Genomic DNA, 27,570 nt, shown 5'->3' on the forward strand with positions numbered 1-27,570 from the left:
ACCTTTTAATCCTAAGTGTTTGTATAAAATCAATAAATGATGCAATAATGTGCAACAAAAGCAATCTGCATGAAAATCTCTTCAGCACAAGAAAAGGTGGGACCCAGCGATGGTGCTTCCAGCGCTAATAGGAGGTTAGAAAGTGGATTTTTAAAGCCTGTGGTTATCTCTTTATCTGCAGCATATACATGGAGACAGGATGATGAATGCTTCCACAGTGTGTTAAACCCTCCACGAGGTTGCCATGGCAAACTAGCAGAGACTCAGGACTTTAATTATTAGAGAGCGAATCACTTTGTGCATGTGGTCACCTGATGGTCATGTGACAGCAGCCTTTCCTGGCCCAAGTCCTCAGCTGGTCATCTCATTGTTGCAGAGAAAGCAGACCTGATGAAAAATGCTGCTTTTGATTCATCCTCCCCCATGTTATTGTACAAGTACAGGGCACTGGCAAGACTGAAAGCAGATTATATAGCAGTTCAAAAGCATAATACTAATGAATTTGTGCATGGTTTCATGTCTAGTGAGTTTGCTAAACTTGACACTCAAGGTATTGAAAAGTCCTCTCCTCCATGTTGGTATGCAGGAATTACAGGGGTGTACATTTGGTGCCATTAGAGTTAAATTCTACTTGGGGGGTAATTTTGCACCAGCAGCCTGTTTGGTGATAAAGTTTAAAAACAATTTAGCACCAATTTCCAAAACTCTGCACCCTTTAATTAGTCCCCAGTGCACAGCTGTGAAAACTAAAACTGAATGGGGACCTTGTTTCATTAGGAATAGTTCTTGTGGTTAACACGTTGCCAGCACCCCTTGATGGCTTTGGACCCTTATTATTAAATACTAGTATGAGTATTACTATTACTATGTGTTTTGTTATTTGCATTATTATCCATTACAATAATCTAAAATGTTTTTTTTCCCCGCTTTCCGTACGATTTCAATGCACCCCCTAATGTTAACTGTACGGCACAACACCCCCTTCCCACGATTCCAGTCCTCCAGCGCTGCGTTCCTTCTTGCCTCTCCCAGCTCCTTGTCTCCGAGTCAACTCTGCCCCGTTGATGGAAGATGTCAAGCTGAGGCCTGGATGTGCTGCAGCAGGGGGGTCGGGGGGGGGGAAAACATAACAAGATTTTTTTTTTCCCGGTTGCGATTGCAGAAAAAAAAAAAAAAAAACCCAATTCAAATAAAATGTAACGATTGCACCACCAAGCGCAGCGGATTGGAATCGGGAATAGCAGTAGCATCCGGGCTAAGACCCCGAAGGCCGTTGCAATGTTGCACATGTGAGTGCTTGGTTTTTTGTTCTGCAGTGAGCTGTTAGGAAATGTAAAAGCGGAGCTGTGTGTTGAGCCGGACTACTGCAAGTAGATGTAATCAACCCGGTAATAATCATAAACAGCAGTAACACCAGTCGCGATTTCGTTTCTTCCGACATATTATTATTATTATTATTATTATTATTAGTATTATTATTGCGCAGTTCAGGCAATGCATTTTTTCTCCACAGAGAGGAGCGATCACCATTTCTTTCTGCAATACAGATTTTGTTTTCCGTATGTTTGGGTTTGTGCGTCATACCTTTGTTTTTATTGTTGGTATTGTTTTGAAGATGTGAACCGTGTTAAACTCGGGAGGCTATATTGTTGTTATCGTTGAATTAAAATAGCAAAACCCTGAAGTGGATCGGCGAGTTTAGACGTCAGAATGCAATTGTGATAATACATGCATTCAGTTTAGTAATATCGTATGTACAGCGCGGTTGCCAGGCATTTCAAGCTAGTTTCTCCTATAATACACAATATAATACGTAACATTTTTTTTTTTTGTGGAAGATAAACGATTGAAATAATCATTGTCGTGCACTGGGTATAATCGTTTTGCGTCGTAGCTGACGTTATGCGTTAATGTGTGTGTGTGTATGTATGTATATATATATATATATATATATATATATATATATATATATATATATATAAATGTACATGTATAAGTTATGCAGTTTACCGCATATTTTTTCATCATATCGGTGATGCTCAGTGAAACACTGAAGACGCCCTGGCGTACGCACTCAAATAAATGCGTTTTTTTTTTTTTTTGGTCAGGAATAAGAAAATATAGGATGCAGAGAAAGACATTAGGTGTGAATCAATTAACCGAGGCGCCTTGATTTTGATACCTACCTTAATGTAAACAACGAGTGTACTTGTCATTAGTACTACCAGCGACTGATACAAGTTGGCAAAAAATCTAGTCCCGTACTTCCTTACTATTACAGTCTAGGGTGAGAGGTGGTGATGGAGTTTAGAGGATGGGACGGTAACCTGGGCAACACGGCACCAGCTTGCGATACCCACTTGCTTACCAGAGGGGGGTCAACCACAGCGAGACCGTCCTGTCCACAGCACAGCACACGCGAATGTATTGTTTTCAGCGTATTTATTTGTGACTGGGGGCGCCGTTAGGGTCCTGGTTTTATTACCAGATACATTGCACCCTTTTGACCAGCTCTGTATTGTATTATTCTCTTGGTACCAAGTGCAGTACCACCAGCCTTTCATTGCACCGGCAGAAATGGCTTGCCAGATCCGAGGACTTGACTGCTTTTTTGAGCACAGTGAGCCAGCCTGGAGATAAGACATGCAGATTGTAGCGCTGTTGTAACAGGCTCAGCAAAAAGGTCTAAAGCAGGCTGGAGCTGGGCCCGGATCTGGAGGATGTACTTTGTACCAGCTGCAGTCTGGGTACAGGTTGCAAGTGTTGCTGTATTGCTTTGTATTTGTTTAGGAGGAGGGGGGTAATATGACTAAATAACATTTAATAAGTAAATAGAAATAAATAATAAAAAAAACACTTTTTATAACTGTTCCATTTCTGTTCCCGCAGGTGAAAGAGAGACAAGCTCACCATGGAAACGCACTTTGAATCTATACGTTCCTGTTCACCATGACGCCCAGTAGAGGATTCTGGGATTGACGCGGGAATATTTCCCACTGATGGCCAGGACTGGGTAAGGAGAGGCGGGTTTGGGGTTTGGGGTCTGGGGTCTGGGGTCTGGGGTATTGTCTTCCAGCAATGTGGTCCGCAGCAGAGATAGAGAGGAAGTGGAGCATCCACTGTTGAAACCCTAATTCTTAATGGAATATTAATCATTTTCCAACTCTGACCCCAGTGATTTTTGTTTGACCGCTTGATCATTTAAACAAATGCGGGTTAACATTCATAGAGCTATCAGCTATCAGCTATCATAGGGGCAGCAGTGTGGAGTAGTGGTTAGGGCTCTGGACTCTTGACCGGAGGGTCGTGGGTTCAATCCCAGGTGGGGGACAATGCTGCTGTACCCTTGAGCAAGATACTTTACCTAGATTGCTCGAGTAAAAAAAACCCAACTGTATAAATGGGTAATTGTATGTGTAAAAATAATGTGATATCTTGTAACAATTGTAAGTCGCCCTGGATAAGGGCGTCTGCTAAGAAATTAATAATAATAATAGTAATAATAATCATAGAGCTTCCATATGTCCTTATATAGACGAGAAGTTTTTTTTATTTTGTATTCGTCCCCAGATGAGGGCACCATGCATGAAAGGGTTTAACTATTAGCTAATGCTGGTTCCTCTCCTAACTAACCGTGTGTCTGCTCCAGGTGTCAGCCGCTCTGCTGAAGCAATGGGAAGCTGCTATAGTTGTCTGTACAGAGACACAATCCCAGACAACCACCCAACCAGATTCAAGGTGAGTTCACTGGAGACTCAGCACCAGCTCCTCCATCCCCTGCACTTCATTGTAAATCAGCGGAAATAAGACTCCTATTGCACAGCAGTTTCACCCATGCCAGGTTTTAAAATTAGTCTGAATAGTCACACTGTATAGATAACAAGCTCAGGGGTGTCTTATTAAACTTGCAGTAAAATCAGGAATGGATCACACGGCTCTGCAATGGGAGTCTTATTTCCAACCCTGGTTATTGCTCTTCTGCATTGTGTTGTATTTACGAGGGGTTATTTACCTGATTGAAAAGTGTAACTAGATTATATCATAAATCAGGGTTGGAGTCTTTTTTCCCTGTATTATGAAAATGAGACGGCTGTCATGTTTTAATACATTTCCGCCCAAGGATGGAAGTAAGACTCATGGCGTAGCGGTTCGATTCGTTCCTAGGTTTTACTGTAATCGCAATAGAAAACACCCAAGCTGGTTACCAATGCACTGCGGGTAACCCGAACTGGGTCAGACTGCTAGGCAAGGGCAGTCTAAATCAATCACAAGTCATTATTTCCATGCCCGGTGATGATGCTTTGAGAAGCTGTCCCCTCAGAGGAGATCTTTACCTGTGGTTTGCCAGGCCTGTTTGTAGTTTTGTAACGTGTGGTTTGTGCTTGCAATGCCCGTGTCAGGTGACGAATGTGGACGATGAAGGGAACGAGCTGGGCTCCGGCTCCATGGAGCTCACTCAGACTGAGCTCATCCTGCACACCCGCAAGCGCGACGCTGTCAGGTGGCCCTACCTCTGCCTGCGCCGCTACGGCTACGACTCCAACCTCTTCTCCTTCGAGAGTGGCCGTCGCTGCCAGACCGGCCAAGGTCAGTCCCGTCAGAGCGGGTTCATAGAAATCACATGGCTTCCTGGTTCTGTTGAGATATAAATCACATGGCTTCCTGGTTCTGTTGAGATATAAATCACATGGCTTTCTGTTCCTCCTGAGATTTCTCTCTGTTTAAATGTGCTAGGGTGTGGAACGTATATCCCACTCTGTTTAAATGTGCTAGGGTCTGGAACGTATATCCCACTCTGTTTAAATGTGCTAGGGTCTGGAACGTAGATCCCTCTCTGTTTAAATGTGCTAGGTTGAGGAACGTAGATCCCTCTCTGTTTAAATGTGCTAGGGTGTGGATCGTAGATCCCTCTCTGTTTAAATGTGCTAGGATCTGGAAGGTAGATCCCTCTGTTTAAATGTGCTAGGATCTGGAAGGTAGATCCCTCTCTGTTTAAATGTGCTAGGTTGAGGAACGTAGATCCCTCTCTGTTTAAATGTGCTAGGGTGTGGATCGTAGATCCCTCTCTGTTTAAATGTGCTAGGATCTGGAAGGTAGATCCCTCTCTGTTTAAATGTGCTAGGATCTGGAAGGTAGATCCCTCTCTGTTTAAATGTGCTAGGTTGAGGAACGTAGATCCCTCTCTGTTTAAATGTGCTAGGATCTGGAAGGTCCATCCCTCTCTGTTTAAAAGTGCTAGGTTGAGGAACGTAGATCCCTCTCTGTTTAAATGTGCTAGGATCTGGAAGGTCCATCCCTCTCTGTTTAAATGTGCTAGGATCTGGAAGGTAGATCCCTCTCGTTCACCTTTTCTCTGCTCTATCATGAATTAAGTTTATTCAGGGCATCTACACACACTCTCAGAGAGGTCACGCTAGCTTTTCTGTTCATGCGTTCCTGAAACGCACATGCCCAAAATGTTGCATCGCATCCATCAGATACTAAACAGTCAGCTGTTAACAAAAAGGCTAATAAACTCCAGGGATGTGCAATTTAGTACATTTTTATGAATGCTTAAAGTCAATGCTATATGATAGTTTAAACAGCCTCTGTGTATATACATATGAATACAGACACACTTTTCTTTATGGTAGTATATACTAACAGTAGACTGTTTCCATGACAACGAGACGGGATTCTAAGCCGTGTTCTACGTGTGTTCATCTTTTTCTGCATTCCAATAACAGCAACAGCATCGCCGTGTCTGTGTCTTTTAAGCGAAAATTCTTGAAAATCTGCATGTGTATGCATTTTTTTGCCCAGCAGCTTTTTCACACACACTGTAGTACATCTTGCTGTCTCAATAAACAAATAAATATGTATTGTCATGATGCACGTGCATCAACATATGAAGTGAACTGAATAAGTGTGTATTTTAATAAACCATAATAATAAAGTAACAGACAAACTAACGTTAATAAACTAATTGTCAAACTAAATTGACACACCACCCCTATACAGCAATATACAAGACATGCACATTATTTAACAGAATGGTGAAGCAGCTCATCAGAACGAGAAAACACCAAATTGCTCAGCGGTTCAGGTTTTTTTTCAGGAGCTCGAACAATTTCCAACTTTTTGTAGCAAGAGAAACTGCGGCGCGTTTTGTCGTTTTGTTTACTTGTCATTTTGTAGCAGTGAAGCGCACTCGTGGAAATCAGAATACACAACGAGACAATGATATGCCAGCGGTTCTGGAAAGATTTAATGAACCAATCAGTGTGGCTCAACGCACTCTTGCGATGACAAGTCGCTTTTGAAAAGACTGAATAAACCATTTTAATTTCAGTTTGATGATAATGAGTTATCAGGTTACAAAACAGTACTGTATCAGTTAAAACAAGCTTTTGTATTAAGCCTTAACTGACAGGATATCAGTGTTTTACAGAAAACAGTAACACAGCGTGTGGCAAGTACACCTCGACTATACTTCTTGGGAACTAAATCGGAAACAAAGCAACATCCTGTTGGGCTTACGTCAGTGATAACTCTGTGATCGATTGATAATAATAACCGCGTGGCTTCCAATATGGAATGCTTTATCTACAGTTACTGCGCAGATAGAGTTTCTTACCAAAAAAGATCAAATAAGTAGCCTTTATTTAAAAATAAATCAGCCAATAAATAAAGCATTGTGAGCGATGTACCCCAGAAAACAGATTTGTGGAGCACCTTAAATAAGTGTGCTAGTCATGTCTTTCTCATACTAACCATGTAGATTAACACACTACAGTATACGCTAAAGTTATGTGAAAAATCATTTACAAACATCTATATTAACCGTGCTTTTAAATGAAACTTCTAAATGAACGAATTAATCCATTGCTTAACATAGCCTAGTTGGAGGAGATGTTTGTGTTGAAGATGTTTTAGCAAAGCCCTTGTGCCTCCTCCTTTTGAATGAAATATTTCCCTGGCAGAGTTGGCAAATTCCGTTTTCTCCAGTTTGGATGCCATGTCTTAAAACCACAACACAAAGAATCCCGCAGCGTGAAGCGCATTTAACATGAATAACTGTATTCAAACTGAGATGGTTTTTGTTATTATCATTATTATCTCGATGTTTGCAGTACTTGAAAAGGCTACTCAAGTCTACAGATCAGAAGGGACTAAATGTGTACGATATAGTATTTAAACATGTATCATGCACTTTGAACATTAATATTTGTGATTTATTTTTTATTACCCGAAAAAGACCCGGGTATTTTTCCCGGTGGGTACCTGGTTCTGGATTCTCTACCCATGCTGACCTCAGACATATATATGTATATGTTAGGGCTGTCAAATGCTGGGATTTTTCTGTGTAAATAAATATAAAACTCTAAAGAAGGGGCAACAATATTAATCCAGAAATAGGACAACAGGTTTTTTTTACGCTGGGTTGTTTTTTGGATAATAATAATAATAATAATAATAATTTCACTTTTTAGGTCTCTTCATGCAAGCATTCCAGGTTGCGTTACAAAAGAAATATCAAAAATCCTGCGTCTAATATATAGTTCAGCTACAAATAAATACACTCGAACAAATCCGTTTTCAAACAGGATTTAAAGATTAATTTGTGCTAGCATTCATGATATGAATCGGGAGCTCCAAAGACGAGGGGCATTTTAACTAAATACCCTGGATCCGACAAGAGTTCAGACAAATTTTAGGGGCTGTCAGAAGATTAGCATTTTCCGATCTCAGGGAACGACCCGGGACATATGCAGCAGATCTAGATGATAAGAAGGGTCAAGACCATGTAAGACCTTATAGGTAATAAGAAGAACTTAAAAATAATAATAATAATAATAATAATAATAATAGCATCAGTAATAAATAAACCTTGATATAGCAGCAGAAGATCCGTGCCACAATGATGAATATGGAAATAAAATATTAGTTGAGAAAGATGGTAATTGCTTTTTTAGGTGTTTCAATAGAGTTTTGTATGAAACACAAGACAATTATAGATTAGTAAGGGGGGATATTACTGAACACTTGAGCAGAAATGAAAACAGATACAAATGTTACCTTGATGAGGATTATAAAGAACACATAGAGAAAGTGAAATGAAGCCGGGGTGGCACAGAGACTGGGCTACAGAGGCAGAAGTTGCTGCTGTAGATATTATAAATAGTCCAATACATGTTTGTTGAAACGTTGTAGGCCAGGAATGCTTTAAATATGAAGGAACAGAAACTTCAGTCCAATGTAATGGAGAACCAATTAATCCTCTATATAAAAATAATCATTTTGAATGAATTGTACTTAAATGTAACAGCAGTAGATACATATCAAATGTATTAACTGCAAGGAATCATGATAAACAAATACACACAAAAAGAAAAGAATGCGGAATAGGGATTTAGGAAAAGCATCAAATAATATTAGTAATGAAGAGGTAACTAACAATCTGGTGCACAACAGCAAGAATATCAAAGAAGATCCCGAAGGGTCATGAAGTGGACACAGCGTTTAATTTATCTGATAAAACACTAACTGCCTCGCAGAAAGCATTTCTATGCAAGGGGCTCAAGTTTGTTCCGGCAAGAAGATACATAAATAAGGATAATAACAGAATTAAAAGAATGGAAAAGACGAATGAGGCTAGCGGAGTACTGTTATGATAACACACACAGAATCAGAATCGGTGCGTGAACATGGAACAGAAATGAAAAGAAAGCACCACTGGAATCCTCCAGAGGGAAGAAACTCATGGGTAGACATGCATATGGAAGTAGATAGAAATGAAATATTAACAGAAGCAGAGCTAAATGAATTAATAGAGGATGATGGTATCATTCTAAGAGCTGCAGATAAAGGTTCTGGGGTGGTAGTCATGAACACAGATGATTGTGTTAAAGCAGTCGGGATTGAATTGCTCAATATAAATGCATACGAAGAAGTAAAAACTAACAATAACTGCATCATAAAAGAAGTGAGAATATTGACAGGTAGATTATCTAAAAATCCCTGTAGCCCAGTGTTCCCAGGCATGAAACTTTAGAAGCATGTGAAGAGGCGCTGGAAAACAGATGAGAACATGATACCTGCGGAAGAAATATTAAATGTGATCAAGATATTGTAGCGTTCTGTGCTATGGGGATGAGACAGACTCGGGAGAGACCAGATGAGGTTCCACGTACTTTTATTTTTTTAATTTCTTTAATAACACAACGAAACCCTGTTTGGGCCGGGGTTCACGCCAAAATAACAAATAGCTGTCTCTCTCTCTTTTACACCGCAGACTCACCGACAAGCACTCTCTCAGCCGGTACTCTGTCTCTCGTAATCGCTCTCCAGTCAGACATTCACACGCATTCTCCCGCTCGCGGCTTCCCCCCCCTCCTATTTATAGCCTCTGGGGGAACCGCCCACTGCACACACACGCATGCACTCACGCAGACACACACCAACGGCGTGCCCCGTACCCTCACAATACATGGAACCTTAAACAGGACGTAACAAACAAGACAAACACAATGTCCAGGATGCTGCCATCGCCAGGGTCGTTACACAGCCCCCCCCTTAGTCCCTCGTCCCCGAGGGAAGAACAAAGTCTCGAAAACGACCCGGGAGGCGATGCTGTCTTTGCGGGCGGGAGCCCTGCGTGGAGGACGGGCTCCTGTCAGCCACAGGGGACAGGGAAACTGAACCGTCGGGGGAGGAACCCTCAGCCATGGGGGTGGGGGGACTGTTAGGGCGGGGTGGATCAGGAGGGGGCAGGAGAGGACTGTCAGGAGCTGCTGGGTCGGATGGTGCTGGGTGTTGTCCCAGGTAGGGGGCCAGCCGATCCCGGTGTAGCACTACCTTGCGTCCTCTGTGAGGTAGCTGCACCCGGTAGGCCACGTCCCCGATCCTCTCCAGGACATGGCAAGGACCAAGCCAGTGGCTGTCCAATTTCGGGCAACGGCCCCGCTGTCTCTTGGGGCTGAAGACCCACACGAGCTCCCCGGCGGTGAAGTGGCGCCCCCGTACTCGGAGGTCATAGTTCCGCTTCTGCCGTACCCCAGCGGCCTGCAACTGGTCCCTGGCGAAGCTGTGGGCTGATTCCAGTCGGTCCTGTAGTCTCCTGGCATACTCAGGACCCGGGGGTACACTGGGGGCATCTGGGGGACCACCAAAAGCTAGCTCTGCAGGAGTGCGCAGCTCACGCCCCAGCATGAGCAGGGCAGGGGTGCAGGCGGTGGAATCCTGGACAGCAGAGCGGCAGGCCAACAGCACGACAGGCAGGTGGGTGTCCCAGTCCCGCTGGTGGGTGGCGGTGGTGACAGCCAGCTGTACGGCCAGCGTGCGGTTGAACCTCTCCACCAGTCCGTCGCTCTGAGGGTGCAGAGGGGTGGTCCGCGTCTTCTTGATGCCCAGGCGCCGGCACATCCCGGCAAAGACCCGGGACTCAAAGTTGCGCCCTTGGTCGGAATGCAACTCTTGAGGGACCCCGAACCGGCTGAAGAACCCCTCCAGCAGTGCTTCAGCGACCGTCTCTGCCTCCTGGTCTGGCAAAGCGTACGCCTCTGGCCACTTAGTGAAGTAATCGAGGGCCACCAGAACGAACCGGTTCCCCCTCTCTGAGCGTGGAAAGGGGCCTAGTACGTCCACGGCAACCCTCTCCATAGGCCCCCCGACCTGGTACTGCTGGAGTGGGGCGTGCGACCGGCCCTGGGGTCCTTTCCGGGCAGTGCAGATGTCACAGCGTCGGCAGTGGTCCTCCACGTCTCGCCTGCACTGCCCCCAGTAGAACGACTGGCGGAGCCGCCTCAGGGTCTTCGTCACTCCAAAATGACCAGTGCCTGGGGTCCCATGATGGGCCTCTAGCACCTCCTGGCGCATCGCCCCCGGGACAACCACCTGCCACCTCACCTCCCCCGTGGCGGGCACCTTCCACTGCCGCTGAAGGACTCTGTCACGCAAGGCCAACCCGCTCCACTGAGCCCACAGCCCCCGAGTGGCGGTGGAAAAAGGGGCCACCTCCTCCCAGGGAGGCCTTCGCTGCTCCTCTAGCCAATGTAGTATGGGGCGGAGGTCCGGGTCTCGGTCCTGATGGGCTCTCCAATCCACCCTCTCAGCCGATACTGCCACCCGGCATTGCTCTTCCCCCCGGCGGGACAGCTCTGCTTCCCTCTCCTCCTTTCTGCTGCAATGGGCGCATCCCTCCCGGGCACAGGGACGACGGGACAGCGCGTCCGCATTGGCGTGCTTCTCACCAGCCCGGTGTTGGATCCGGTACTGAAACGCCTGGAGCTGCTCGATCCAACGGGCGACCTGTCCCTCCGGCTCCCGGAACGTCAGGAGCCACTGCAGGGCAGCGTGGTCTGTGCGAATGGTGAAGGGGAGCCCGCAGAGATAGTGGCGGAAGTGGCGGACCCCCTCCACCACCGCAAGCAGCTCCCGTCGGGTGACGCAATACCGGCGCTCTGCCTTGCTGAGCGACCGGCTAAAATACGCCACCACATGCTCCCCTTCTGGACCCGGCTGGGATAAGACAGCCCCGATCCCCTCGTTGCTTGCATCCGTGTCCAGCAGGAAGGGAGAACGGACATCCGGGGGAGCCAGCACCGGGGACTGGCACAGCGCATGTTGCAGGGAGGCGAACGCCTCCTGGCACGCCGGGGTCCACTCAAAGGGCTCGTCTTTCCTCAGGAGGCGGTGCAGGGGGGCAGCGATGGTGGCAAAGCCCTGCACAAACCTGCGGTAGTAGGACGCAAGCCCTAGGAAGCTTCTAACCTGCCGGGGGTTGACGGGAATAGGCCAGTCCCTCACTGCGGTGACCTTGTCCACCTCTGTCTGGATCCCCTCTGCTCCCACTCGGTGCCCGAGGAACGAGACCTCCTGGCGCATCAGCTGGCACTTTTCAGAGTGCAGTTTTAGCCCCGCTTTCCTCACTCGCCGGAGCACCTCATGCAGGGAGGCCAGGGCGTCCTGGAAGGTCCCTCCGTGGACTAGCAGGTCATCCAGGTAGACCAGGCACTCCGAGGGGGGTACTCCGGCCAGCACCTTTTCCATGAGCCGCTCGAACGTTGCGGGGGCGTTGCAAAGTCCGAACGGCATCACAGTAAACTGCCACAGACCCCGTCCAGTGGAGAAGGCAGTCTTCGGCCGTGCAGAGGGATCCAGCGCAACCTGCCAGTAGCCGCTGCGGAGGTCCAGCGAAGAGAACCATCTAGAGCCGGCCACCAAGTCCAGGGACTCATCGATGCGGGGAAGGGGGTAGGAGTCCTTCTCCGTCACATCGTTCACTCGCCGGTAATCGACGCAGAAGCGCCACTTGCCGTCCTTCTTCCGCACCATGACTACCGGCGAGGTCCAGGGGCTGTCAGACGGCTCAATGATCCCCGCTGCCTTCATCTCCTCCAGCACCTGCTCTGTGGCTTCCTGGAGGGCGAGTGGTTGGCGGCGAGGGCGCTGCTTAATGGGGCGGGCGGCTCCCGTCTCGATCTGGTGCTGCACCAGGTGTGTCCGCCCCACGTCATCCGAGGCGGTAGCGAAACTGTGGCGATACTCATACACCAGTTCCCACAGCTGGCGACGTTCTTCTGTGCAAAGCCCTTCGCAGCTCCTGAGCCAAACTGCATGCACTGCGCTGAGAGCTGGGTCTTCAGGGGAGACTGGTGGCGGAGGGGAGATTGCTGGGGACGCTGAATTACTCCTGACAGTAGGGCGTGGCATGGCGGTATCCTCCCGCAGCCCTTGGGTAGCGGTTGGCGGCGCCGGGCAGGGTGGCGGGGCTGCCTGGGGGAGAGCTGCATTCCCCTGGGCCACGCTAGAACTGCAGGAGGGCGGCTGTACATGCTGGCGAGCATTGCGGCCTGAGGGTGGGCGTGTTGGCTGGCGAGCGTTGCGGCCTGAGAGTGGCCATGTTGGCTGGCGAGCGCTGGCACCTGAAGGCGGCTGTGCAAGCAGTAGCTCCTTCCGGAGTGGGGGCCGTCGAGACGCTGTATTGTCCCTGATGAGACTGGCGCATGATGGAGCCCGGGGGTGTGCTGAGGTCTCCCGTCTCATGACGGCGGTCCGTTGTGTCCTCGGCAGATCCCGAAACTGTCGTGCGAAGGGGTCCCGACTCCGACCCAGCGGTCCAAGGGGTGAGGCTAAAGCTAAAGCCGGGCTCCCCTGTATGTGCAGTGTCCCGGTCCGGAGGTTTAGCTGTCCGCCTGTGTAGCGCAGGAAGTCCAGGCCCAGTATGCAGGGGTCCTGTACAGCTGCTACCCAGACAGGGTGGTGTACTGTCCGTCCAGCCACTTCAATAGCAAGGTTGCCCTTTCCTTGCATGGGGGCTAGCTCTCCAGTCACAGTGCGCAACTGCACGGTGGTGGGCTCCAGCCGGACCCCTGCAGGGAGCACATCGGGGCGGATGAGAGTCACCGTGGAGCCAGTGTCCACGAGAGCAGTGCACGGGACCCCCTCAATGCGGACGGGGACATGGCAGAAGTCCCCGGCAGTGGTCCTTCCTACCGCTATAGCTGGCTGGCACTGTCCGTGGTCGGCTGTTTCCGTGGGGGGTGACGCCCTGCTCTGTCGGCTACACGGGTTAATACTGGTGGCGGCCGCTGCAGCTGGGTGGTCCGCGATTAATGGGACTGGACTGGGGGCACGCGTCGTCCCGTCTATGCGGGCCCCTTGGCGTTTCCCTGCGGTTGCTGTGTCAGGTGTGGTGGTGGTGCAGCAGCTGCTGCTGGGCAGTGGCGCCGTAGGTGGCCAGGCTGTCCACAGCCCCAGCACAGCTGTGGGGGGGTTTCAGGAGTCCGAGCTGGCTGGGTGATCGCCGCCCTGATGAGGGTGGTAAGCTCCGGGGGCCAGGTGGGGTCAATGGTGCGGTACGGGGCCTCCTCCTCTTCTGCTTGGGCCATGCGAGCTCTAGGTGGTGTGTGGTCAGGCCGCCTCTTCTGCTGACCACTCTCGCTCCCAGGGGCATGGTCCCGCTCCCCCTCCTTGAGCACCGCCTCGACTCGTTCGGCGTGAGCCACGGCAAGCTCTAGGGAGGTTGGGGCAGCAAACCGGACCTGCTGACGTAGAGCGGTCGGGGTCAGTCCGCGAACAAAGGCCTCGACAGCCAGGTCCTCCTGGGTGGCTGGCGGGAACATTGGGTACCCCCTCCGGGCCAGGTACCGGACATCAGCAGCCAGTACGCCCAGTTTCTCTCCGGGAGCTCTAGTGCGGTTGGCCAGCTGCAGGCGCAACCCGACTGCGGGCTCCACTCTCCCAAAACGGCGTTCGAGAGCTGCGGTTAACACCTCGTATTGGGCCACCTCGTCTGGGCCCAAGTCCAGCAGAACCTGCAGCGCTTCTCCCTCTAATGCAGCCGCCAACTGTCCTGCTTTCTCCGTCGGCCCCCAGTCATTAGTGAGCGCTGCCATCCTGAATTTGACGTGGTACGCCTCCCACGGCGATCTACCGTCATATCGGCCTGCTTTCACTGGCTGCCGGCTCGCCCCTGGCAACATGTTCCCCCCACACCGCATATTCTCTCTCCCGTGATCGGCACGGGGCCCATATCGGGGCTTAACGTCACGCTCTCTTGTCAGACACACGCTCAGTTCAGCAACCAATGCCCCATAGCTACTACAGCCATTTAGATCGACGGTGGTTAAACAATGTAAAGCCTCTTCTTCTAAACAAGCAATTAAATTACTGGCTTTCTCTCTGTCTGTCCAGTTGTTTACCATTGCCATCATTTCAAACTGCTTTACAAAGTCTCGCCAATCGGCCTTACCGTTGTACTGCAAACGGCTGTAATAAACCCCCTTGTTGACATTCTGCTGCAGGGCGGGCGTGTCCGATGGTGACGCTGCCTCCTCCTTGACGCGCACTTGCGCTCCTCCTATCTCTGTGGCTGATGAGGTCCTTGCGGCGGCCGAAGAATCTCCTTCTCCCTCGATGACGATGGCGCAGTGCCCCTCAGCCTGCAGAGCAGTCTGTCTGTCTCCCAGCTCCGCCATCTTGATCCCTCTTTCCTCTTTCGCCCAAGGGTTCTTGCTCCTCCCTCGCTCCATGTTCTCTCCTCCCCATGCAGCGCCCATTCTCGGGTAGCTCCTGACCCTCAGCTCAGCGACCAGCTCCTCCAGTCTGGCTCGCAGCTCGTCTTCTCTCATCTCTCTCGCGTCCGCCATCTTCTCCCTCTTGCTTCTGTTTCACCCCTCGTGACAGGCGCTGTACAAATCCCACTTCTGAAACACCAATGTAGCGTTCTGTGCTATGGGGATGAGACAGACTCGGGAGAGACCAGATGAGGTTCCACGTACTTTTATTTTTTTAATTTCTTTAATAACACAACGAAACCCTGTTTGGGCCGGGGTTCACGCCAAAATAACAAATAGCTGTCTCTCTCTCTTTTACACCGCAGACTCACCGACAAGCACTCTCTCAGCCGGTACTCTGTCTCTCGTAATCGCTCTCCAGTCAGACATTCACACGCATTCTCCCGCTCGCGGCTTCCCCCCCCTCCTATTTATAGCCTCTGGGGGAACCGCCCACTGCACACACACGCATGCACTCACGCAGACACACACCAACGGCGTGCCCCGTACCCTCACAATACATGGAACCTTAAACAGGACGTAACAAACAAGACAAACACAATGTCCAGGATGCTGCCATCGCCAGGGTCGTTACACAATTTTTAGAAAATAGTTATTTTACATTTGGAAATAGAAGTTACAAACAGAATGATGGCACGGCAATAGGCTCAAGAATGCATTTTATAGGCAAACAGGAGGAAACGTAATTGAGTAAACTAGACAAGAAACCATTAGAATACATAATGTGTGTGTAAGTCTGATGCATCGTGTCGTTTGACAGCTATCGACAGTCAAGCCTGTGCATCGTTTTTGTGTAAAGGGTTTACAATGGAAAGCTTTTATTTTTTATTACATTTGGAATCGGCAGTTATTTTTTGCATTAAGCGCAGAGCTTCTCGGCTCTCCTCAGGTCTGACTCACTGAATTCAGTAATGCTGGGCAGATTGTAAGCAAGTGCCAGTCATCGCTTATATTGAAACAACTCTTGCACAGTTTCATAAATTAGCAAATGATATCAACCCTAACATAAAAGAGCAGTTCTAAAGGACTAGGTATAAGGATAAAAAGAACCTGTTCTGATGACTGCAAAAAAACAGAGAAAGGAGTTACAAATACATCTTAGAAAAGAGGATATAAAGAACAAGTTATTGAGAGAGAATTGAGAGAAGTTGACATACTCAATAGGAATGAACTACTTGATTATAAGAAAAGGGAAGAGAGGGTTAAGAGAGTGCCATTAATAATGACATAGTCTAAATTATTACCCAACATTTCAAAAATAGTTTTAAGGCATTATAATTCAGAGAAAATGAAAAAAATATTTCTGAAAGCACCGATTGTAACTTTTAGAAGGGATGCAAATTTGGCTGACATTTTAGTCCACAGTAAATATAAAGGGATCATAGATACATTAAGGGACTTTGAAACCTGTAAAAGCACATGTGAAGGTTTCTGGTTTCAGAAAAAATAATGTACAGTATAGAAGAATAAAATAACATACATGGATTAATAGACTAGATACCAGGATGCCTGAAGGTTTAAATAGAAAGGAACAGTAGATCGTTACATCATTAACTATGTAGTGAATGACATCACAAAGACATTAGATTTAAAGAGAAATAAATGTGTGGTTACCATGGCATCAAAAGCCTATAAATACCTCCAATGTTTGTTTCCTTCACACACTTTCCCTCGACAAAGGTCAGTATTTTCTGTCTGGAAGTCTGTGAGCTTTAACTGCTACAGACCCCACGTCTAAACTTGTCTACCAACCCGGCAGATCCCATAGCTGATTCACTTGCCTTACTATTAATAAACAGAAGGTGGCAGCAGAAGTTTAGGTTTCTCTCATGGAAACGTGTTCACCTGTCATGTAGCACTGGGTTTGCACAACATGGCAAGGGGTCTGGCAGCAAATTGAAACTGCGATAGGGTTAGGACATGGGGACACTTAACCCTTCGTGTCCTAAAAAGCCCTGTCTACTCCTGCATCCACATGGCCCATAGAGTTCATGAATGAGATGCTCTCAGCACACCACACCTGGGCTCAATGCCAAGTGTAATTGGGCAGTTCATAATTCATTGCAGTCTGTATCTGAGGCTTGGTGGTTCAGTGGTTAAAGAAAGGGGCATGTTACCAGGAGGTGCCCAGTTCAATCCCAGCTCAGCCACTGACTCACTGTGTGTGTGACCCCAGAGCAAGTCACCTAACCTCCTTGTGCGAAATACTATTGTCATGAAAGTCATTTGGTTTGATGTCTGCATATGTGTGCACACGATACCAGCTGCTATGTTAGTACGTTTCCATTTATTGATTCCAATATTCAATATTCAAAAGGTACTAGTATAAACCTTTATCATTCGACACAACAAGTGTGGCACCTAGTTATGAACGGAAATCAGATAATGATCAGTTACCTAATGTTCTGGGAGAAAGCTCAGGTATGGAGATGGTCTGTCATCAGGAGAGGATTCAGGGAGCTTGTCTCGCTCGCACTAATGAGCGCCTGTCTTATATATCCTACCTAACTGCGTGTGTGAAACTTTGTGAACTCTACTTACAATATCAAAACATCAATTTGTGGGCGTGCGGTATAATGTTGTTCCACACACAGAACATACGCCAGGTCAGAATGTACCTCAGTTTATCAGTTCCTTCCTCCTGGGTCCGGGCTGGTTGGATTGGAAAGCATCCTCCCACAACTGCAGCTGCTTAGCCTTCATTGACATTGCAATTGTAGTGACTCTCTGTTTCTGCAGGTATCTTTGCCTTCAAGTGCTCCCGTGCAGAGGAGATCTTCAACCTGCTGCAGGAGCTCATGCAGTGCAACAGCATCAACGTGGTGGAGGAGCCCGTCATCATCACACGCAACAGCCACCCCCCCGAGCTGGACCTGCCACGCACCCCGCAGACCCCCAACAGTCAGTACATTAGCAGAATACATCGACAGCAGCGCTGGGCAGACGTGCTTTAGCAAGGAGTGTTTATATGCACTGTGAAATACGCAAAGCAGCTGCCTTTTTCAGCTAGCTTCTCCTTTTGTTTTGCGTAAATGTTTCTGCATGTTTGATGAATGCACATTTTTGTGTGTTTAGAAGTGTCCGGTGACCACCTCTGATCAAGTTGAGAGTTTATTTCTCACGCACTCTTTGCTGTGTCATAGAGAGTGCAAGAGAAAGTACATTAGAAGCTGTTCAACCTAAATCTGATACTAACATTGTAGTTTAAAGCACTTGTTTAAAAGTTAATACTATGTCCTTGAGATTCTGAGTGCGAGATCTAAACTCTCAGTAAAGTGATGTGTCGTTGCTGCAGATAGGTTCCAATGGGGACGTGGCTTCTGGTAATAATTGAATGTCAGTTCCTGCTTCTTGCCACTAAAAGCCAGTACAGTTTCTCCTGTGTCCTGTAGTTGGGGTTAGTTCAATGGTGCTGTGGTTCTTTGTTTTCTCCTTTTCAATTGATTAGTAAAAACAATACAGCCGTGGTAGCTAGGACAGTGTTTTCAATTGCACCAGCTAGCCATCATACTAATTGAAAACATTTGCATGAAAAAACAAGCACCCTTGGCTTTATTGGGGCCATTCCTGTATCTACATAAACCTGCATGCTCAGTAGTGTTTCAATAACACTATTTACCATCCATAACTTCATAACCCTCCATACAAATCAGTATTAGAAACTTAGCTGACAAACATTTTGGCTAGTGCCTTTTTCAGTGTACTATTAGAGAATAGTATTGAACAAGTATTGAAATAGTGGGAACACTTTTACTGCATACAGCATCAGCGATGGGAATAAGACTCCTATTGCATATTGGGGTCACCCATCCCAGGTTTTAATTCGAGTTTGATTAGCCACAGTGTTTCGGTAACAAGCTCAGGTGTCTTATTGAACTTGTAGTAAAATCAGGAATGGATCAAACTGCTATGCAACGGGAGTCTTCTTGCCATCCCTGATACACGATGCACACACATTTTAAAACTCGCTAACGAATGTTGTCTGTTGTTGTTCTGACCCCAGCTCCAGCCTACACTGTCCCCGGATTCCCCAATGGATACCCTGGATACCCAGTGGGAGGGGACGGCTCCTCTCACCCCTCAACACGCCACCCCTCCCTGGGAGAGGACTCCACCCACGGGCTCATTGGCATTGAGGACCAGGTGACTTGAAAAAACATCCAGAACCATGAAAGACTCAAAAGCATTATAATTTTTGTAATTTAAAAATGTCTAGACTTATTGTCTAGAAACATTGGTCATTGAATTAGTATTTCTTAAGGTATTTAAAAAAAGATTTTAAAAGAAGCAAATAGCTGTAACTTGCTTTACTGCTCTTTTTTTGAGTCGCAAAACTTAAATAAATAACTTTGCATGGTAATTTAACCCTTTGCGGTCCATTGTGGGACTGGGTCCGACATCATTATAGCAACGCAATAAACGAGTGTCTAGTCGTTTTTTCTCCGGAAAAAGCAGAGAAAACCATTCAATTGCCGAGTAGGAGCGACAGGAGCCGAGACAAGTCGAAAAAAAAACAAAAAAAACAAAAAAAACAAAAAGGCGTGTCTCATGAATAGTCATACATGGTATCAGGTATCAGATAACGGGGGCGGTCGTAAGTAAACAAGTTGGCTGACTGAATCAGCGCACAGAAAACACGGACATTTGCAGAGCTTTTTTGAGATGTTATAGTAATAAAATAATGACTTGGATCGCATTATTGAGGAGTTTGGTGATAAAACGAGTGATCCGGAGATGATCGATCGGTATGTACGACTATTATTATTATTATTATTATTATTATTATTTATTTCTTACATAGGTGAACGCTATAGCAAACGAAAGGGTGGGGCGGGGCTGGAGATGCCTAGTGAGTGCTTTGTTGATATGCAGGGCCATTTAAACCCGTTTGACTGTGAAAAAAAATACTTTTAAACAGCGTGTATAAAATTAACTGCGCATGTGAAAATTAATTAGACCTGGCGTGCCTGACACGCAATTAATAAATGGACCGCAAAGGGTTAAGAGACTCTGCATATATCATGGTAGTCCTGCGTTACATTATTACACTATAATACAGTATAACTGGTGCAAACTTTGCAGCACTGATGTACAGTAAATGTGTTTTTTAAATACAGCCCTTATTTGGAAGTAAGCAGCCAAACCCTGCACAGACCCTTGCTCTGACCCTTGCTCTGGGCCTTGTCTCTCGCAGGCCCATACTTACGTGAACACTGCCAGCGCAGATGGGGAGTCCCATGGGCGACACTGTGTCCACTCCCTGCCAGAGGTGCGGCCCAACCCTTACCCGGAGAGCGCCAGGGGGGGTGTCGGGCCTGGGGGTCACCCTGGCATCCACTGCTGTCCTCTGGAGGAGCGCAACCCCCAGGTGTTCCTGCAGCCCCCCACGGGAGAGGTGAAGTTCGTGCTGGGGCCCACCCCTGCCCAGTGCAGGCTGATGGAGCGGGAGAGGGAGGCCCTGGCCAAGCAGCTCCACGTGCACCACCACACGCACCTGTCCGGCGAGGCCGTCCCGGAACTGGAAGGGCCCCCCCCTCTGCCCATCCCCCACCTCCACCACCTGCACCCCTCATACCACCACCTCCACCCCCACCACCCTCACCACAACAACAACAACGAGCACAAGGAAGGCTGCCAGAACGCCAGGCTGACCTACGAGAACATCAACGGCCTGGGAGGGGGAGGGCTGAGGAGGGGAGGCAGCCTGGGCGGTTCTGGAGGAGGAGGTGGGAGGATCAAGCTGTTCCCTGGCAGCGTCTCCCTCTCCGGGTGCTCCAGCAGCAGCAGCAGTGGAGGGGAGGGTCCCCACTCCCTGCCTCCCTCCTCCTCCTCCTCCTCCTCTCAAGGGTTCGGCTGCATGGGGGTCGGCAGTGGCCACCGCAAGATGGCTCTCCTGAACTACGAGAACCTGCCATCGCTGCCGCCGGTGTGGGAGTATCGCGCACTGCAAAAGGAGGAGGAGGAGGAGGACGAAGAGGAGGAGGATGAGGAGGAAGAGGAGGAGGATTATGAGGAAGAGGAGTACGACGAGTACTCGGAGGGGCCCGGAACGCCTAACGGCTACCATGACGACGGCGGCAACGGGAGGGAGGTCATGCGGAACTATGTGAACACAGACCGCCTGCCTCAGGGAGGCAGGAGGCCGGCGTGCCCCCCGAGAAGGCAGCACAGAGCTGGGGATTTCCACGGAGGAGGAGGAGGAGGAGGAGGAGGAGGTGGTGGTAATGGGGTCTTTAGCTTCGATTTCAGGAGGGGTGACCCATCCCAGCAGCGGCAGCTCAACTACATCCAGGTTGATCTGGACGGGGATTCAGAGCGTGGGATGGGAGGGGGTATGGGGACAGGAGGAGGAGGCGGCAACCCCCAGCAGCAGCCCATGCCCTGCGCGGGCCCCCCAGGCCCCCAGCCCCCCCGCCGCAGCGAGTTCTATGCCGTTATCGACCTGAAGAAGACCGCCGCCATGTCCAGCCTGCAGAGGGCGCTGCCTCGGGATGACGGGACGTCGCGGAAAACCAGGCATAACAGCACTGACCTGCCGCTGTGAGGAGCAGGGGGTACAGAGAGGAGAGAGAGCAAGAGGTGGAAGGTGAAGTGACCCCCTCTCCAGCCTCCTTGCGATGGTACGGCAGTATTCGGACCCCCTTTCCTTCCTCCCTTTACTCAGAAGAGGTTTGACCCACGTCGAGCAATGAGCTCTGTGACTTGCCTGCGTGCAACTGTCGGCGAAACTATGAAACGTGACTCACAAGCAGCTTGACGGTTTCAGCTGTAACTGACAAGTTAGGTCAGCCTGAAAAAAGTAAAAGGAAACCTGCCGATGTGTTTTTGGCCAGCCGTCTGTTCAGGATTGTCCTGGCTGCTCCTGATCGAAGCTGGTGGCATGTTGGAATAGCCGCAGGGACAACTTGATGTAGGCAGGGCATGGCCCTCGAGCGAGAGGCGTGCCAGCTGTTGTGTATTGTGTGTGACACACCTCCCATCTAGCCTTGTAGCTCTCAGAAGATGCAGCATCCCCTTTTTACAGCCACTGATTGCCAGCTCCTGTACCTCATTAGTTTGATTGAACAGTGAGGTGAGGGTAAGGATTATTTTGTTTTGTTTTATAATGGAGTGAATAGGAAACACACAGATTGCCACAAAGATCCAGGAAAACACCTCTCTTCATGTATTTAGCATGATAGCTATTATTATTATTATTATTATTATTATTATTATTAGTATTAGTATTAGTATTAGTATTAGTATTATTATTAGTATTATTATTTAGACATTGCACACACACAACTGTAAGATCAAACATGTACACCGATATTGAAACACAGTTCATGCATGCAGACATACAAACATATATTCTACGTCCTTTAGTTGTTTTGTTTTTAATTTGGAAAATAATAAACACAAAAAAACAATTCCACATCACTTCCAGAACGCAGGGAAGATCAGTCCAAGTTACGTTTGTTTTCTGTGGGTGGCGGCTGTTTTGAGATACATATTGACAAAAAACAGAAAGGGGGTGCTGCATCGTTACCATTTGTGACCATTTTGCTTGTTATTAAAATAAAATAAAAAACATATATATTTATCCATTCCGAAACTAAATGCTACAAAAGGGAAAGGCGCTTCGCATTAACATGCAATTCTACAAAGGTGCCAAATTTCCTTTACTGTACAGTATGAGTATAGTGACTCAAATTTTTTTCCATGTGCCATTACATAGTCTGGGAATGTGAGGGCTAAAAAACCTAAGAAGAAGAAGTCTTAACTGTGAAGGTTTTTTTTTCCTTGTGTTGAATCTGCAGCAAGTACTCGGTGTGCATTCTGTAGAGGTTTCAGGCTCACTGGACCATGGCAGGTAGTCCAGTCTGTTGGGTATTGGGCAAATGAAAGCTACACGCAGAAATCGTCTGGTTTAATTTTAACCAGCATCTCACTGAGAGGATCTTGAATTTGGCAAGACTTTTTCTGCCAGCCCCAGCTGTGCTCTGGGGTTAAAATGTTCCCAGAGTTACCTCCAAGCCTTGTTCTTGAGGGTCTCTGGTGACAGAGTAACCACCAGAAGTGAAAACCCACCAATCAGATTCTGATATGCACACTTTTAGGATAAACAAAACCATGCGCACCCCACCCACTTTATAACTCCACTGTATCAGGAGTGAGCATTCCTAGGAAGGGTTAGTGGCCGACCGAATGCGATTTGGTCCTTTTGAAGCAAGGCACCAGTGCAGTCTGGTGGTATTGGTGTTTGAACACTGCCTTCTGCTTTGTTTCCACATTGCTGGCCAAAACAGATCAGATTAGAATAAGAGAAAGGGTTCTGAATAAGCAGGTTTTAACAAGACCCCTGGTGGAAGCAATGCAAGGCTGTAGAATGGGTGTGGGTGTGCATTAGCAGGAGCCTTTTTACAAAACAGATTGTGAAACAGAAACCCTTAGTGAGAGAAGACTGGAGTCTGCTGCTGCTGAAGCCAGCGGGCGCCCTGTTATCTTTGCGTTTTTATATCATAAATATGCTCAACATATCACTACACTGTGCCATAACAAAAGGTGCCAACCCTACTCTTGAAAACCAAGTCTGTGAAAACTGTACGATAGGCAGGAAACAGAGGAACCCATTTAACAATGAACAGCTGGCCGTTTGTAATGTTTTATTTCCGAGGTTGCTGTTGAGTACGATTTCCATTCTTCTCCTTCAGTGTTTAGTCTAGTTTTAGATCTGTCTTGCTGACGGCTTGGTTTTAAGTTCCTAAGGTACCCAGACCTCAGCGATTATTTCAGTTCTATTAAAAGTGCCAATGGTTTGAGAATTGGCTGTTGTATTCAAGTGTACTTTTTTTATTGTATTTTTTTTATATAGCTTTTAATTTCAGTTTATTCAAATGTATAGTAACACTTACTCATTTTAGAATCCTAAACTAAATAAATAAATAAACTAGCAACCAGCTGTAAAACGAAGCCTACCTGTTGGTATTTATCCTGTGAAATGCCTGGCGGGGTTACATACAAATCGGTTTTTTATATTCCCCTGTGCTCAAATAAACCCAGATAAGCCTGAAGCTGTTGCCATTGCTACCTTTTCTTAAAACACAGTGCCAAAGCTCCTGTCACATTGCCAAACCGCTAAATAATCAGTACTTCACAGTGCTTTAAAAAAAAAAAAAAAAAAGAGCTTCAATGTCTTTCCTGTGCCGGATATACAACTTCATTGATACGTGTATTGTTTGTATTTATTTATTTCTTTATTTCTTAATGTAAGTGTTACTATAGCTTTATCCTTAACAGCCAATCCAAGAAGCCTCATCTTGTTTCTAAACGCCTCCCGTCTCCATGTTCTGTTCTCACTCCCCGGCCTGCGTGCCAGCTTTAGTTTGGTGGCAAATATTCCCGATTCCCTCATTGTACCGGTTTTGTTTCATTTTGGAAACATTCCATGTGGCGGGCTTCATTGCTAAATGGCCACGCTTTATTCTCTGTAAATAATAATAATAATAATAATAATAATAATAATAATAATAATAATACAGAAGTGAGGAAGTGAAAACATGGAAGAATCTTCTGTTCTGTTTAGTCTGCTGAATGTTAAGAGTGACACTGTTATAATCCTCCCTGGATAATATATTCAACGTGACTCCAGTGTTTTTTCCCCCTTTAATTTTACATTAGATCCTTTGAATCAGGGACCCAAGAATTTCAGTAGTACAGCATAAGCAGTGAAGCCAACCTAGATTTTGCAGATCGGGAATCTTTGTTAACGATTTTTAGTATTTTGTGTTTCATGCTAACTTATCTTTTATTCTCTTTTTAAAGACTGATTTGTACGGTGGTTGATGTTTACAATCCCATATCCTTAACTCTCTCTTGTGCATGCACTTGTCATTACTTATGTTATTATTATTATTATTATTATTATTATTATTATTATTATTATTATAACTATTTTTTTGTATTTGTACAGATGCACGTCTCGTGGGTACTAAAGTGTTCCAGTTAGCTGTAAATATTTGCTGTGTGTTCTCGTCTGTCTGTATGTCAGTCTATTTGTCAGTGTGCTATTGTGAGAATTCTTTAGCTAACGCAAGTCTTACGTTACTAGGATCCATGGGAGTGTTTAGGGTTTAATGCACCACAGCCTCAAAAGCTTTCAGAATGTATCCCAATCGGGGGCTTGGGAGGGGCTGTTTTACGTGGGCTAGCTTCAAAACACAAGGTTTGTGTGACTGTAACTATTGCTGATTTCTGGTTACATGTGTCACAAAGGATTGTGACCCGCATCATTGTATTCGATACCAGGGATTGTGTAGAGAATACTTTCTCCCGGCACTGGCCTTAATCTTTGGGGGTTCAGAATGGGTAGACACCAGTCCCTCTGAGCCTCACCAGCAGCCTTATTCTGGGCTGATGACCCTAAATGTATATCACTATTGTCCTTCAATACTCTGGGTAACAAAAGAAACTGGCAGCACATTGACAGCTGCACTTCAGAACACTGCAAAGTTGACCCCTTTTTGAGGTTTAATTCAGGCTCTACATTAGATTGGTGAAAGCTAGTTCTCAATAGGATTCAGTGTAGTGCTGCTGAGCAGTTGCTGCCAGTAACAGTAAAGCAGAGCAATGATCCTGGAGCTCTGACCCAAGTTGTGTGGTTCCCTGCTGTCTGCTTCTGGACTAGTTCATATGTAGTCTTGGTGTCCAATGGTCCTTGTACAGACCCCTCCCCCAAAATTCAAAGCCTGTATCTATTTAAAGGGGTGCAGTGGTGTTCTGCTGTGCTGGCAGGGTACATTTTACCTTACACGGGGTAAGATGATACATTTTTGTCCTACTCAGACATCCCACTGAGTGAATGATCTAGGCTATAGGAGTGACATGCCTGTGCAGCTCTAAACCCCCTCCCCTAGTTTTCTGGAAGTATGAATTAACTCGGTGGATCACCTTTTTGGGGATTTTCATTTTCCTTCGGTACTTTATAATCTCGTGGTGTAGGTTTGTGTTGGTTTTTGTGGAGTAATCCCTTTAAAAATCCTGGACAGGGAGAGAATTGGTGTCAGCAGTGGGATTAGTTTGCAATGTGGGAGCTGTGGGCGGGGCTGTGCATTACATTTCAAACCCATCCAGGAAGTACATCATGTTCAGCACAGCACAGTCTTAGAGACCCACGGGGTTAGAATACAAACCATGTAAAGAGAATGGGGCATTACAGCACTGGAAATTCCTGTCCTTAGTTTAAAGTGAATTTGTGATTTTGAGAGTGCGTACAAAATCCCACTGTGAAAAAGACTTGAGTTTTAGACTGGATATTTCATCCAGCCATTTCCTTGAATTCCTTCTTTCGTAACAATATGTCTGTACATGTTATGATGCCTTTAAAAAAGATCCCAGCAGTGCCAGGACTCCGGTATGGGGTTAAATATTTGCTAAATCCAGTGCTTGATTCCTGCACAGTTTGAATAATAAACCTATAAACCTAATCGCTGTAAATAACATGCTTGCGATGTTCCTTAAATATTAATTTTATTTCAAGGTCACTTTTGAATAGAAAAGACAGGACAAACACAGAACGATGTAGATTAGGTGATAAAACTGACCTTGTATTGGCATTTGCTAAGTGCTTGCACGCGCACACACAAGTAACTCCCAGTGGGAGTGCATTTTGCATTTAAAACAGTTGCAATGAAAAAACAATGCTAATTCCAACAACGAACTATGAATTGAGCTATAGCTTTCCCTTCGTAGTTTGGTAAGTGCACCCCAGTCCAGACCTCAGCACGCCTTGCCCAGTAATGTCAATTGTGCCAAATGATCTAGTGGTTATCCTTTGTAAAGCATCAGGTCTTTGAACGGGACCAAAAGCCCTCCTGTAACTCATTCAAGTGACTCCTGTGCAGCCAGGCATTCACAGACTGGTCCTGACTTTGAGTGGGGAATGGGGAGCTGTGTCTGAACGAAGCTTTGAGTCCAGGGCTCTGAAAGGGGTTACACCACAAAGGGCTGTCCTATTCTCCCTCAGCAAACACTAGAGAGAACTAGTTCCTTACTGTATTGTAACTTTAGTACCGGTACTTGTTTCATATATATATATATATATATATATATATATATATATATATATATATATATATATATATATATGTATGTATGAAATATTGATTATTTAAGATGGACATTCCCTTTGAGGGATTACAAGATTTTTAAAGATTATAATTATTTTGTATTTTTTTCTCTTGATGTTTCTGTTTTATGGAAATCTAATAATTGTATTATAATATACATATATACATATATGTACACTGTAACTGTTCTAGGTTGAAGCTATAGCCTCATTTCATACCATTTCTACTTTCTGTATGGAACTGTACTAAAACAATGTGAGACCAGTCAAACATGGGCAGGAAATGCTGTATCATAATTTAATGTGCACTGAAAAATGTATATTGAATAAAGATAAAAAAGACAGAAGGATGTTTTGTGCATTTTATTTGCTTCTCGCAACACCAAATAATTTCTGTATGAAACT

At 46.5% G+C, this 27,570-nt stretch overlaps 1 protein-coding gene across 4 annotated transcripts; it reads left to right on the top strand.

The window, feature by feature from the left end:
• Positions 1-27,512, top strand: LOC117426772 (fibroblast growth factor receptor substrate 3-like). 4 transcript variants are annotated; one of them, XM_034044762.3, is made up of 7 exons: positions 1-134; positions 2,890-3,013; positions 3,650-3,738; positions 4,401-4,587; positions 17,799-17,960; positions 19,063-19,202; positions 20,254-27,512. In XM_034044762.3, the coding sequence occupies exons 3-7, from the start codon at positions 3,673-3,675 to the stop codon at positions 21,601-21,603; spliced, it is 1,905 nt and encodes a 634-aa protein (XP_033900653.3). In that variant the 5' UTR covers positions 1-134; positions 2,890-3,013; positions 3,650-3,672; the 3' UTR covers positions 21,604-27,512. The 4 variants fall into 4 exon arrangements, with proteins under 4 accessions (XP_033900653.3, XP_033900629.3, XP_033900639.3 ...); XM_034044738.3 differs by lacking the exon at positions 1-134 and adding an exon at positions 1,071-1,289; XM_034044748.3 differs by lacking the exon at positions 1-134 and adding an exon at positions 1,276-1,388.
• Positions 27,513-27,570: the final 58 nt, after the last annotated feature.

The sequence above is a fragment of the Acipenser ruthenus genome, chromosome 29 (genome assembly GCF_902713425.1).
Source record: "Acipenser ruthenus chromosome 29, fAciRut3.2 maternal haplotype, whole genome shotgun sequence".
Lineage (NCBI taxonomy): Eukaryota > Metazoa > Chordata > Actinopteri > Acipenseriformes > Acipenseridae > Acipenser > Acipenser ruthenus.